We start from the raw sequence: 15618 nt of genomic DNA, 5'->3' as shown, positions 1-15618 counted from the left end.
CATGGCACCAACGTGGCACCATGTGGCACAACATGGCACCACATGGCACAGCACGGTGTCCTATGACATCCCTATGGCACCAACACAGCACCAACATGGCACCATGTGTCACAACATGGCGCCCTATGGCACCAACGTGGCACCATGTGGCACAACACGGCGTCCTTTGGCATCCCCATGACACTACATGGCATTAACATGGCATCTTATGGCACCAACATGGCGCCCTATGGCATCCCCATGACACCACGTGGCACCACATGGCATTAACATGGCATCTTAGGGCACCAATGTGGCACCACGTGGCACAGCATGGTGTCCTATGACATCGCTATGGCACCAACACAGCACCAACATGGCACCACGTGGCACAACATGGTGACCTATGACATCCCTATGGCACCGCATGACATCCTGTGGTACCAACACGGCACCAACGTGGCACCATGTGGCACAACACGGCGTCCTTTTGCATCCCCATGACACCACATGGCATTAACATGGCATCTTATGGCACCAACATGGCGCCCTATGGCACCCACGTGGCACCACATGGCATTAACATGGCATCTTATGGCACCAATGTGGCACCACGTGGCACAGCATGGTGTCCTATGACATCCCTATGGCACCACATGGCACCCTATGACACCAACACGGCACCAATGTGGCACCATGTGGCACAACATGGCACCCTATGGCATCCCCATGACACCACATGGCATTAACATGGCATCTTATGGCACCAACGTGGCTCCATGTGGCACAACATGGCACCATGTGGCACAGCATGGTGTCCTATGGCACCAACATGGCACCACGTGGCACAACATGGTGTCCTATGGCATCCCTATGGCACAACATGGCACCACATGGCACCTTATGGAACCAACATGGCACCATGTGGCACCACATGGCATCCTCTGGCACCAACACAGCACCAACATGGCACCACGTGGCACAACATGGTGCCCTATGGCATCCCTATGACACCACATGGTGCCCTATGGCTCCAACATGGCACCACAAGGCATTAACGAGGCACCAACGTGGCACCACGTGGCACCACATGGCACCACATGACATTCTATGGCATCCCCATGGCACCACATGACATCCCCATGGCACCAACACAGCACCAACATGGCACAACATGGCATCACGTGGCACAAAATGGTGCCCTATGGCTCCAACATGGCACCACGAGGCATCAATGTGATGCAACGAGGCACCAACGTGGCACCACGTGGCGTCATATGGCATCCCTGTGGCACCACATCGCATCCTATGGCATCCCCATGGCACCAATGTGGCACCACATCGCACAGCATGGCGTCCTATGGCATCCCTATGGCACCACGTGGCGTCCTATGGCACCAACACAGCACCAACATGGCATCACGTGGCACAACATGGCACGAACGTGGCATCACGTGGCACAACATGGCGCCCTATGGCTTCAATGTTTCACCACATGGCATCAACGTGAAGCAACAAGGCACCAACGTGGCACCACGTGGCACAACATGGCACCAACTTGGCATCACGTGGCATCATATGGCGCCCTATGGCTCCAACATGGCACCACGAGGCATCAACGTGATGCAACGAGGCACCAACATGGCACCACATAGCACAGCATGGCGTCCTATGGCATCCTTATGGCACCACACGGGATAGCATGGCACCACAGGGCACCAATGTGGCTCCTTATGGCACCAACGTGGCACCACGAGGCATCACCATGACACAGCGAGGCACTACGTGGCACCACGTGGCACGACATGGCATCCTATGGCACTGACACAGCACCAACGTGGCACCATGTGGCACAACATGGCATCCCATGGCATCCCTATGGCACCACATGGCACAATATGGTGTCCTATGGCATCTCTATGGCACCACATGGCACAGCATGGCGCCCTATGGCACCAACATGGCACCACGAGGCATCATGTGGCACAACATGGCACCACGTGGCACAGCATGGTGTCCTATGACATCCCTATGGCACCAACACAGCACCAACATGGCACCACGTGGCACAACATGGTGCCCTATGGCACCAACGTGGCACCACGTGGCACAACACGGTGTCCTGTGGCATCCCCATGACACCACATGGCATTAACATGGCATCTTATGGCACCAACATGGCACCATGAGGCATCACCATGACGCAGCGAGGCACCAACGAGGCACCACATGGCACAACATGGCATCCTATGGCACTGACACAGCACCAACGTGGCACAGCATGGCATCCTATGGCACCACATGGCACAACATGGCACCACAGGGCACAGCATGGCGCCCTATGGCACCAACATGGCACCAACACGGCATCCCCATGGCATAACATGGCGTCTCTATGGCACAACGTGCTGCCTGTGTGGCATAACCTGGTGTCCCTGTGGCACAACATGGCATCATGTGGCACAACACGACGCCCGTATGGCACAACACAGCACCCTTATGGCACAGCATGGCATCCCCATGGCACGACACGGCATCACACGGCATCCCCATGGCACAACACACTGCTTCTATGGCACAACACGGCATCACATGGCACAACATGGCGCCTCTGTAGCACAAAATGGCATCTCCATGGCACAACACGGTGCCTCTATGGCACAAAATGGCATCTCCGTGGCACAACATGGCATCACATGGCACAACACGGAGCCCCTGTGGCACAACACAGCATCTGCATGGCACAGCATGGCGCCTCTATGGCACAAAATGGCGCCTCTATGGCACAGCATGGCATCACATGGCACAGCATGGCACCCCTATGGCACAACCTGGCATCATATGGCACAACATGGTGCCTCTATGGCACAAAATGGCATCACATGGCACAACATGGCACCCCTGTGGCACAGCATGGCGCCTCTATGGCACAACACAACACGGCGCCCCGTTGGCGTCCCCATTGCCGGCCCCGTTGATCCCCACAGCACCCTATAACGCCCCATAGCGCCCCAGGATCACCCCACAAGCCCCAACACCACCCTATAACACCCCATAGCGCCCTATAGCACCCTGCTATCACCCCACAACCCTGTATCACCCCATAGCACCCTATAGCACCCTGCTATCACCCCACAACCCTATATCACCCCATAGCACCCTATAGCACCCTGCTATCACCCCACAACCCTATATCACCCCATAGCACCCCAATATCACCCCGCAACCCCACACCACCCTAGAAAACCCTATAGCACCCAATGTCACCCCACAACACCACCCTATATCACCCCATAGCGCCCCACAGCACCCCGATATCACCCCACAATGCTATACCACCCTATAAAACCCTATAGCACCCTATAGCACCCCACAACCCTACACCACCCTATATCACCCCATAGCACCCTAATACCACCCCATAGCACCCCATAGCCCCCCAGTACCACCCTATATCACTCCATAGTCCCCCAGTACCACCCTATAGCACCCCAATACCACCCTATAGCACCCCATGGCACCCCAATAATACCCCAATACCACCCCATAGCCCCCCAGTACCACCCCATAGCACCCCATAGCCTCCCAGTACCACCCCATAGCACCCCAATACCACGCCATAGCCTCCCAGTACCACCGCAATACCACCCTATATCCCCCCATAGCCCCCCCAGTACCACCCCATAGCACCCCAATATCACCCCAGAGCACCCCAATACCACCCCATAGCCCCTCAGTACCACCCCATAGCATCCCATAGCCCCCCAATACCACCCTATATCACCCCCTAGCCCCCCAGTACCACCCCATAGCACCCCAATATCACCCTATATCACCCCATAGCCCCCCAGTACCACCCCATAGCCCCCCAGTACCACCCCATAGCACCCCCTAGCCCCGCAGTACCACCCCATAGCACCCCAATATCACCCTATATCACCCCATAGCCCCCCAGTACCACCCCAGTACCACCCCATAGCCATACAGTACCACCCCATAGCATCCCATAGCCCCCCAGTACCACCCTATATCACCCCCTAGCCCCGCAGTACCACCCCATAGCACCCCAATACCACCCTATATCACCCCATATCACCCCATAGCCCCTCAGTACCACCCCATAGCACCCCAATACCACCCTATATCACCCCATAGCACCCCATAGCCCACCAGTACCACCCTATATCACCCCATAGCACCCCAATACCACGCCAATACCACCCCATAGCCCCCCAATACCACCCCATATCACCCCATAGCCCCCCAGTACCACCCCATAGCACCCCACAGCCCCCAGTACCACCCGATAGCCCCCTGATATCAGTCCATAACCCCCAGTTACCACCCCATAACATCCCATAGCCCCCCAATATCACCCCATAGCCCCCCAGTACCACCCCATAGGCCCCCAGTACCACCCTATATCACCCCATAGCCCCCCAGTAGCACCCAGTACCACCTCATGGCACCCCAATACCACCCTATATCACCCCATAGCCCCCCAGTACCACCCCATAGCCCCCCAGTACCACCCTATATCACCCCATAGCCCCCCAGTAGCACCCAGTACCACCTCATGGCACCCCAATACCACCCTATATCACCCCATAGCCCCCCAGCATCACCCCATAGCACCCCATAGCCCCCCAACACCACCCCATATCGCCCCCCAGCTCACCGTATCGACTCCGCCGGCGGTGAACTCGGTGAGGTTGGCACGGATGGCATCGAGGGGCAGCTCAGCCCTCAGCAGCAGCTCAGCCATGATGCCAACCGTGTGCCGCGACCGCCCGGCACCGAACTCCTGGCACAGCTTCTGGATGCAGCGGTCAGCTGGGCGGGTTTGGGGGCAGAATGGGGGATTTGGGGTCAATTGGGGCCATTTGGGGTCACATGGGGTCATTTGGGGTCACTTTGGGCACACAGTTCCCAGCACAGCTTCTGGATGCAGCGCTCAGCTGGGCGGGTTTGGGGGCAGAATGGGGGATTTGGGGTCATTTGGGGTCATTATGGGGTTTCAGGGGTCAACAGGGGGCACTTTGGGGTTCTTTTGGGGGTCATTTAGAGATCATTTGGGGTCATTTTGGGGTTTCAGGGGTCAACAGGGGCACTTTGGGGTCCTTTTGGGGTCATTTTGGGGTTTCAGGGGACAACTGGGGGCACTTTGGAGTCCTTTTGGGGTCATTTTGGGATCATTTGGGGTCATTTTGGGGTTTCAGGGGACAACTGGGGCACTTTGGGGTCCTTTTGGGGTTTCAGGGTTCAACAGGGGCACTTTGAGGTCCTTTTGGGGTCATTTTGGGATCATTTGGGGTCATTATGGGGTTTCAGGGGACAACTGGGGGCACTTTGGGGTACTTTTGGGGTCATTTTGGGGTCATTTGGGGTCCTTTTGGGGTTTCAGGGGTCAACAGAGGGCACTTTGGGGTCCTTTTGGGGTCATTTTGGGGTCATTTGGGGTCATTTTGGGGTTTCAGGGGACAACTGGGGGCACTTTGGGGTCCTTTTGGGGTTTCAGGGGACAACTGGGGGCACTTTGGGGTCCTTTTGGGGTCATTTTCGGATCATTTGGGGTCATTATGGGGTTTCAGGGGACAACTGGGGGCACATTGGGGTCCTTTTGGGGGCCTTTTGGGGTTTCAGGGGTCAACAGAGGGCACTTTGAGGTCCTTTTGGGGTCATTTTGGGATCATTTGGGGTCATTTTGGGGTTTCAGGGGTCAACAGGGGGGACTTTGGGGTACTTTTGGGGTCATTTTGGGATCATTTGGGGTCATTTTGGGGTTACAGGGGACAACTGGGGGCACTTTGGGGTCCTTTTGGGGTTTCAGGGGTCAACAGAGGGCACTTTGGGGTCCTTTTGGGGTCATTTTGGGGTCATTTGGGGTCATTATGGGGTTTCAGGGGACAACTGGGGGGACTTTGGGGTCCTTTTGGGGTTTCAGGGTTCAACAGGGGCACTTTGAGGTCCTTTTGGGGTCATTTTGGGATCATTTGGGGTCATTTTGGGGTTTCAGGGGTCAACAGGGGGCACTTTGGGGTCATTTTGGGGTCATTTTGGGATCATTTGGGGTCATTATGGGGTTTCAGGGGACAACTGGGGGCACTTTGGGGTCCTTTTGGGGTCATTTTGGGGTTTCAGGGGTCAACAGGGGGCACTTTGGGGTCCTTTTGGGGTCATTTTGGGATCATTTGGGGTCATTTTGGGGTTTCAGGGGTCAACAGGGGCACTTTGGGGTCCTTTTGGGGTCATTATGGGGTTTCAGGGGACAACTGGGGGCACTTTGGAGTCCTTTTGGGGTCATTTTGGGATCATTTGGGGTCATTTTGGGGTTTCAGGGGACAACTGGGGGCACTTTGGGGTCCTTTTGGGGGCCTTTTGGGGTTTCAGGGGTCAACAGAGGGCACTTTGAGGTCCTTTTGGGGTCATTTTGGGATCATTTGGGGTCATTTTGGGGTTTCAGGGGTCAACAGGGGGGACTTTGGGGTACTTTTGGGGTCATTTTGGGATCATTTGGGGTCATTTTGGGGTTACAGGGGACAACTGGGGGCACTTTGGGGTCCTTTTGGGGTTTCAGGGGTCAACAGAGGGCACTTTGGGGTCCTTTTGGGGTCATTTTGGGGTCATTTGGGGTCATTATGGGGTTTCAGGGGACAACTGGGGTGACTTTGGGGTCCTTTTGGGGTTTCAGGGTTCAACAGGGGCACTTTGAGGTCCTTTTGGGGTCATTTTGGGATCATTTGGGGTCATTTTGGGGTTTCAGGGGTCAACAGGGGGCACTTTGGGGTCATTTTGGGGTCATTTTGGGATCATTTTGGGATCATTATGGGGTTTCAGGGGACAACTGGGGGCACTTTGGGGTCCTTTTGGGGTCATTTTGGGGTTTCAGGGGTCAACAGGGGGCACTTTGGGGTCCTTTTGGGGTCATTTTGGGATCATTTGGGGTCATTTTGGGGTTTCAGGGGTCAACAGGGGCACTTTGGGGTCCTTTTGGGGTCATTATGGGGTTTCAGGGGACAACTGGGGGCACTTTGGAGTCCTTTTGGGGTCATTTTGGGATCATTTGGGGTCATTTTGGGGTTTCAGGGGACAACTGGGGGCACTTTGGGGTCCTTTTGGGGTTTCAGGGGACAACTGGGGGCACTTTGGGGTCCTTTTGGGGTCATTTTGGGGTCATTTGGGGTCATTATGGGGTTTCAGGGGACAACTGGGGCACTTTGGGGTCCTTTTGGGGTTTCAGGGTTCAACAGGGGCACTTTGAGGTCCTTTTGGGGTCATTTTGGGATCATTTGGGGTCATTATGGGGTTTCAGGGGACAACTGGGGGCACTTTGGGGTACTTTTGGGGTCATTTTGGGGTCATTTGGGGTCCTTTTGGGGTTTCAGGGGTCAACAGAGGGCACTTTGGGGTCCTTTTGGGGTCATTTTGGGGTCATTTGGGGTCATTTGGGGGTTTCAGGGGACAACTGGGGGCACTTTGGGGTCCTTTTGGGGTTTCAGGGGACAACTGGGGGCACTTTGGGGTCCTTTTGGGGTCATTTTCGGATCATTTGGGGTCATTTTGGGGTTTCAGGGGACAACTGGGGGCACATTGGGGTCCTTTTGGGGGCCTTTTGGGGTTTCAGGGGTCAACAGAGGGCACTTTGAGGTCCTTTTGGGGTCATTTTGGGATCATTTGGGGTCATTTTGGGGTTTCAGGGGTCAACAGGGGGGACTTTGGGGTACTTTTGGGGTCATTTTGGGATCATTTGGGGTCATTTTGGGGTTACAGGGGACAACTGGGGGCACTTTGGGGTCCTTTTGGGGTTTCAGGGGTCAACAGAGGGCACTTTGGGGTCCTTTTGGGGTCATTTTGGGGTCATTTGGGGTCATTATGGGGTTTCAGGGGACAACTGGGGGGACTTTGGGGTCCTTTTGGGGTTTCAGGGTTCAACAGGGGCACTTTGAGGTCCTTTTGGGGTCATTTTGGGATCATTTGGGGTCATTATGGGGTTTCAGGGGTCAACAGGGGGCACTTTGGGGTCATTTTGGGGTCATTTTGGGGTCATTTGGGGTCATTATGGGGTTTCAGGGGACAACTGGGGGCACTTTGGGGTCCTTTTGGGGTCATTTTGGGGTTTCAGGGGTCAACAGGGGGCACTTTGGGGTCCTTTTGGGGTCATTTTGGGATCATTTGGGGTCATTTTGGGGTTTCAGGGGTCAACAGGGGCACTTTGGGGTCCTTTTGGGGTCATTATGGGGTTTCAGGGGACAACTGGGGGCACTTTGGAGTCCTTTTGGGGTCATTTTGGGATCATTTGGGGTCATTTTGGGGTTTCAGGGGACAACTGGGGGCACTTTGGGGTCCTTTTGGGGTCATTTTGGGGTCATTTGGGGTCATTATGGGGTTTCAGGGGACAACTGGGGCACTTTGGGGTCCTTTTGGGGTTTCAGGGTTCAACAGGGGCACTTTGAGGTCCTTTTGGGGTCATTTTGGGATCATTTGGGGTCATTATGGGGTTTCAGGGGACAACTGGGGGCACTTTGGGGTACTTTTGGGGTCATTTTGGGGTCATTTGGGGTCCTTTTGGGGTTTCGGGGGTCAACAGAGGGCACTTTGGGGTCCTTTTGGGGTCATTTTGGGGTCATTTGGGGTCATTTGGGGGTTTCAGGGGACAACTGGGGGCACATTGGGGTCCTTTTGGGGGCCTTTTGGGGTTTCAGGGGTCAACAGAGGGCACTTTGAGGTCCTTTTGGGGTCATTTTGGGATCATTTGGGGTCATTTTGGGGTTTCAGGGGTCAACAGGGGGGACTTTGGGGTACTTTTGGGGTCATTTTGGGATCATTTGGGGTCATTTTGGGGTTACAGGGGACAACTGGGGGCACTTTGGGGTCCTTTTGGGGTTTCAGGGGTCAACAGAGGGCACTTTGGGGTCCTTTTGGGGTCATTTTGGGGTCATTTGGGGTCATTATGGGGTTTCAGGGGACAACTGGGGTGACTTTGGGGTCCTTTTGGGGTTTCAGGGTTCAACAGGGGCACTTTGAGGTCCTTTTGGGGTCATTTTGGGATCATTTGGGGTCATTTTGGGGTTTCAGGGGTCAACAGGGGGCACTTTGGGGTCATTTTGGGGTCATTTTGGGATCATTTGGGGTCATTATGGGGTTTCAGGGGACAACTGGGGGCACTTTGGGGTCCTTTTGGGGTCATTTTGGGGTTTCAGGGGTCAACAGGGGGCACTTTGGGGTCCTTTTGGGGTCATTTTGGGATCATTTGGGGTCATTTTGGGGTTTCAGGGGTCAACAGGGGCACTTTGGGGTCCTTTTGGGGTCATTATGGGGTTTCAGGGGACAACTGGGGGCACTTTGGAGTCCTTTTGGGGTCATTTTGGGATCATTTGGGGTCATTTTGGGGTTTCAGGGGACAACTGGGGGCACTTTGGGGTCCTTTTGGGGTTTCAGGGGACAACTGGGGGCACTTTGGGGTCCTTTTGGGGTTTCAGGGGACAACTGGGGCACTTTGGGGTCCTTTTGGGGTTTCAGGGTTCAACAGGGGCACTTTGAGGTCCTTTTGGGGTCATTTTGGGATCATTTGGGGTCATTATGGGGTTTCAGGGGACAACTGGGGGCACTTTGGGGTACTTTTGGGGTCATTTTGGGGTCATTTGGGGTCCTTTTGGGGTTTCAGGGGTCAACAGAGGGCACTTTGGGGTCCTTTTGGGGTCATTTTGGGGTCATTTGGGGTCATTTGGGGGTTTCAGGGGACAACTGGGGGCACATTGGGGTCCTTTTGGGGGCCTTTTGGGGTTTCAGGGGTCAACAGAGGGCACTTTGAGGTCCTTTTGGGGTCATTTTGGGATCATTTGGGGTCATTTTGGGGTTTCAGGGGTCAACAGGGGGGACTTTGGGGTACTTTTGGGGTCATTTTGGGATCATTTGGGGTCATTTTGGGGTTACAGGGGACAACTGGGGGCACTTTGGGGTCCTTTTGGGGTTTCAGGGGTCAACAGAGGGCACTTTGGGGTCCTTTTGGGGTCATTTTGGGGTCATTTGGGGTCATTATGGGGTTTCAGGGGACAACTGGGGTGACTTTGGGGTCCTTTTGGGGTTTCAGGGTTCAACAGGGGCACTTTGAGGTCCTTTTGGGGTCATTTTGGGATCATTTGGGGTCATTTTGGGGTTTCAGGGGTCAACAGGGGGCACTTTGGGGTCATTTTGGGGTCATTTTGGGATCATTTGGGGTCATTATGGGGTTTCAGGGGACAACTGGGGGCACTTTGGGGTCCTTTTGGGGTCATTTTGGGGTTTCAGGGGTCAACAGGGGGCACTTTGGGGTCCTTTTGGGGTCATTTTGGGATCATTTGGGGTCATTTTGGGGTTTCAGGGGTCAACAGGGGCACTTTGGGGTCCTTTTGGGGTCATTATGGGGTTTCAGGGGACAACTGGGGGCACTTTGGAGTCCTTTTGGGGTCATTTTGGGATCATTTGGGGTCATTTTGGGGTTTCAGGGGACAACTGGGGGCACTTTGGGGTCCTTTTGGGGTTTCAGGGGACAACTGGGGCACTTTGGGGTCCTTTTGGGGTTTCAGGGTTCAACAGGGGCACTTTGAGGTCCTTTTGGGGTCATTTTGGGATCATTTGGGGTCATTATGGGGTTTCAGGGGACAACTGGGGGCACTTTGGGGTACTTTTGGGGTCATTTTGGGGTCATTTGGGGTCCTTTTGGGGTTTCAGGGGTCAACAGAGGGCACTTTGGGGTCCTTTTGGGGTCATTTTGGGGTCATTTGGGGTCATTTGGGGGTTTCAGGGGACAACTGGGGGCACTTTGGGGTCCTTTTGGGGTTTCAGGGGACAACTGGGGGCACTTTGGGGTCCTTTTGGGGTCATTTTCGGATCATTTGGGGTCATTTTGGGGTTTCAGGGGTCAACAGGGGGGACTTTGGGGTACTTTTGGGGTCATTTTGGGATCATTTGGGGTCATTTTGGGGTTACAGGGGACAACTGGGGGGACTTTGGGGTCCTTTTGGGGTTTCAGGGTTCAACAGGGGCACTTTGAGGTCCTTTTGGGGTCATTTTGGGATCATTTGGGGTCATTTTGGGGTTTCAGGGGTCAACAGGGGGCACTTTGGGGTCATTTTGGGGTCATTTTGGGATCATTTGGGGTCATTATGGGGTTTCAGGGGACAACTGGGGGCACTTTGGGGTCCTTTTGGGGTCATTTTGGGGTTTCAGGGGTCAACAGGGGGCACTTTGGGGTCCTTTTGGGGTCATTTTGGGATCATTTGGGGTCATTTTGGGGTTTCAGGGGTCAACAGGGGCACTTTGGGGTCCTTTTGGGGTCATTTTGGGATCATTTGGGGTCATTTTGGGGTTTCAGGGGACAACTGGGGGCACTTTGGGGTCCTTTTGGGGTTTCAGGGGACAACTGGGGGCACTTTGGGGTCCTTTTGGGGTCATTTTGGGGTCATTTGGGGTCATTATGGGGTTTCAGGGGACAACTGGGGCACTTTGGGGTCCTTTTGGGGTTTCAGGGTTCAACAGGGGCACTTTGAGGTCCTTTTGGGGTCATTTTGGGGTCATTTGGGGTCATTATGGGGTTTCAGGGGACAACTGGGGGCACTTTGAGGTCCTTTTGGGGTCATTTTGGGATCATTTGGGGTCATTTTGGGGTTTCAGGGGTCAACAGGGGGCACTTTGGGGTCATTTTGGGGTCATTTTGGGATCATTTGGGGTCATTATGGGGTTTCAGGGGACAACTGGGGGCACATTGGGGTCCTTTTGGGGGCCTTTTGGGGTTTCAGGGGTCAACAGAGGGCACTTTGAGGTCCTTTTGGGGTCATTTTGGGATCATTTGGGGTCATTTTGGGGTTTCAGGGGTCAACAGGGGGGACTTTGGGGTACTTTTGGGGTCATTTTGGGATCATTTGGGGTCATTTTGGGGTTACAGGGGACAACTGGGGGCACTTTGGGGTCCTTTTGGGGTTTCAGGGGTCAACAGAGGGCACTTTGGGGTCCTTTTGGGGTCATTTTGGGGTCATTTGGGGTCATTATGGGGTTTCAGGGGACAACTGGGGTGACTTTGGGGTCCTTTTGGGGTTTCAGGGTTCAACAGGGGCACTTTGAGGTCCTTTTGGGGTCATTTTGGGATCATTTGGGGTCATTTTGGGGTTTCAGGGGTCAACAGGGGGCACTTTGGGGTCATTTTGGGGTCATTTTGGGATCATTTGGGGTCATTATGGGGTTTCAGGGGACAACTGGGGGCACTTTGGGGTCCTTTTGGGGTCATTTTGGGGTTTCAGGGGTCAACAGGGGGCACTTTGGGGTCCTTTTGGGGTCATTTTGGGATCATTTGGGGTCATTTTGGGGTTTCAGGGGTCAACAGGGGCACTTTGGGGTCCTTTTGGGGTCATTATGGGGTTTCAGGGGACAACTGGGGGCACTTTGGAGTCCTTTTGGGGTCATTTTGGGATCATTTGGGGTCATTTTGGGGTTTCAGGGGACAACTGGGGGCACTTTGGGGTCCTTTTGGGGTTTCAGGGGACAACTGGGGGCACTTTGGGGTCCTTTTGGGGTTTCAGGGGACAACTGGGGCACTTTGGGGTCCTTTTGGGGTTTCAGGGTTCAACAGGGGCACTTTGAGGTCCTTTTGGGGTCATTTTGGGATCATTTGGGGTCATTATGGGGTTTCAGGGGACAACTGGGGGCACTTTGGGGTACTTTTGGGGTCATTTTGGGGTCATTTGGGGTCCTTTTGGGGTTTCAGGGGTCAACAGAGGGCACTTTGGGGTCCTTTTGGGGTCATTTTGGGATCATTTGGGGTCATTATGGGGTTTCAGGGGACAACTGGGGGCACTTTGGGGTCCTTTTGGGGTCATTTTGGGGTTTCAGGGGTCAACAGGGGGCACTTTGGGGTCCTTTTGGGGTCATTTTGGGATCATTTGGGGTCATTTTGGGGTTTCAGGGGTCAACAGGGGCACTTTGGGGTCCTTTTGGGGTCATTTTGGGATCATTTGGGGTCATTTTGGGGTTTCAGGGGACAACTGGGGGCACTTTGGGGTCCTTTTGGGGTTTCAGGGGACAACTGGGGGCACTTTGGAGTCCTTTTGGGGTCATTTTGGGATCATTTGGGGTCATTTTGGGGTTTCAGGGGACAACTGGGGGCACTTTGGGGTCCTTTTGGGGTTTCAGGGGACAACTGGGGGCACTTTGGGGTCCTTTTGGGGTCATTTTGGGATCATTTGGGGTCATTATGGGGTTTCAGGGGACAACTGGGGCACTTTGGGGTCCTTTTGGGGTTTCAGGGTTCAACAGGGGCACTTTGAGGTCCTTTTGGGGTCATTTTGGGGTCATTTGGGGTCATTATGGGGTTTCAGGGGACAACTGGGGGCACTTTGAGGTCCTTTTGGGGTCATTTTGGGATCATTTGGGGTCATTTTGGGGTTTCAGGGGTCAACAGGGGGCACTTTGGGGTCATTTTGGGGTCATTTTGGGATCATTTGGGGTCATTATGGGGTTTCAGGGGACAACTGGGGGCACATTGGGGTCCTTTTGGGGGCCTTTTGGGGTTTCAGGGGTCAACAGAGGGCACTTTGAGGTCCTTTTGGGGTCATTTTGGGATCATTTGGGGTCATTTTGGGGTTTCAGGGGTCAACAGGGGGGACTTTGGGGTACTTTTGGGGTCATTTTGGGATCATTTGGGGTCATTTTGGGGTTACAGGGGACAACTGGGGGCACTTTGGGGTCCTTTTGGGGTTTCAGGGGTCAACAGAGGGCACTTTGGGGTCCTTTTGGGGTCATTTTGGGGTCATTTGGGGTCATTATGGGGTTTCAGGGGACAACTGGGGTGACTTTGGGGTCCTTTTGGGGTTTCAGGGTTCAACAGGGGCACTTTGAGGTCCTTTTGGGGTCATTTTGGGATCATTTGGGGTCATTTTGGGGTTTCAGGGGTCAACAGGGGGCACTTTGGGGTCATTTTGGGGTCATTTTGGGATCATTTGGGGTCATTATGGGGTTTCAGGGGACAACTGGGGGCACTTTGGGGTCCTTTTGGGGTCATTTTGGGGTTTCAGGGGTCAACAGGGGGCACTTTGGGGTCCTTTTGGGGTCATTTTGGGATCATTTGGGGTCATTTTGGGGTTTCAGGGGTCAACAGGGGCACTTTGGGGTCCTTTTGGGGTCATTATGGGGTTTCAGGGGACAACTGGGGGCACTTTGGAGTCCTTTTGGGGTCATTTTGGGATCATTTGGGGTCATTTTGGGGTTTCAGGGGACAACTGGGGGCACTTTGGGGTCCTTTTGGGGTTTCAGGGGACAACTGGGGGCACTTTGGGGTCCTTTTGGGGTTTCAGGGGACAACTGGGGCACTTTGGGGTCCTTTTGGGGTTTCAGGGTTCAACAGGGGCACTTTGAGGTCCTTTTGGGGTCATTTTGGGATCATTTGGGGTCATTATGGGGTTTCAGGGGACAACTGGGGGCACTTTGGGGTACTTTTGGGGTCATTTTGGGGTCATTTGGGGTCCTTTTGGGGTTTCAGGGGTCAACAGAGGGCACTTTGGGGTCCTTTTGGGGTCATTTTGGGGTCATTTGGGGTCATTTGGGGGTTTCAGGGGACAACTGGGGGCACTTTGGGGTCCTTTTGGGGTTTCAGGGGACAACTGGGGGCACTTTGGGGTCCTTTTGGGGTCATTTTCGGATCATTTGGGGTCATTTTGGGGTTTCAGGGGTCAACAGGGGGGACTTTGGGGTACTTTTGGGGTCATTTTGGGATCATTTGGGGTCATTTTGGGGTTACAGGGGACAACTGGGGGGACTTTGGGGTCCTTTTGGGGTTTCAGGGTTCAACAGGGGCACTTTGAGGTCCTTTTGGGGTCATTTTGGGATCATTTGGGGTCATTTTGGGGTTTCAGGGGTCAACAGGGGGCACTTTGGGGTCATTTTGGGGTCATTTTGGGATCATTTGGGGTCATTATGGGGTTTCAGGGGACAACTGGGGGCACTTTGGGGTCCTTTTGGGGTCATTTTGGGGTTTCAGGGGTCAACAGGGGGCACTTTGGGGTCCTTTTGGGGTCATTTTGGGATCATTTGGGGTCATTTTGGGGTTTCAGGGGTCAACAGGGGCACTTTGGGGTCCTTTTGGGGTCATTATGGGGTTTCAGGGGACAACTGGGGGCACTTTGGAGTCCTTTTGGGGTCATTTTGGGATCATTTGGGGTCATTTTGGGGTTTCAGGGGACAACTGGGGGCACTTTGGGGTCCTTTTGGGGTTTCAGGTTTCAACAGGGGGCACTTTGGGGTCCTTTTGGGGTCATTTTGGGGTCATTTGGTGTCATTTGGGGTTTCAGGGGACAACTGGGGCACTTTGGGGTCCTTTTGGGGTTTCAGGGTTCAACAGGGGCACTTTGAGGTCCTTTTGGGGTCATTTTGGGATCATTTGGGGTCATTATGGGGTTTCAGGGGACAACTGGGGGCACTTTGGGGTACTTTTGGGGTCATTTTGGGGTCATTTGGGGTCCTTTTGGGGTTTCAGGGGTCAACAGAGGGCACTTTGGGGTCCTTTTGGGGTCATTTTGGGGTCATTTGGGGTCATTTGGGGGTTTCAGGGGACAACTGGGGGCACTTTGGGGTCCTTTTGGGGTTTCAGGGGACAACTGGGGGCACTTTGAG

At 54.3% G+C, this 15618-nt stretch overlaps 1 protein-coding gene across 1 annotated transcript in view; it reads right to left on the bottom strand.

The window, feature by feature from the left end:
• Window positions 1-15618, bottom strand: part of LOC116241279 (cytochrome P450 11B, mitochondrial-like) — a 53282-nt gene that overhangs the window by 13720 nt on the left and 23944 nt on the right. The window contains exon 5 of the mRNA XM_090138308.1: window positions 4658-4812. Within this exon, the coding sequence (XP_089994434.1) occupies window positions 4658-4812 (155 nt within the window). The remainder of the gene's footprint in view (window positions 1-4657; window positions 4813-15618) is intronic.

This window comes from Phasianus colchicus, chromosome 3 (assembly GCF_987193195.1).
Source record: "Phasianus colchicus chromosome 3, bPhaCol1.hap1.1, whole genome shotgun sequence".
NCBI classification, from domain to species: domain Eukaryota; kingdom Metazoa; phylum Chordata; class Aves; order Galliformes; family Phasianidae; genus Phasianus; species Phasianus colchicus.
The sequence above is the reverse complement of the archived record's forward strand: the minus strand, read 5'-3'. Positions and strand labels throughout refer to the sequence as shown.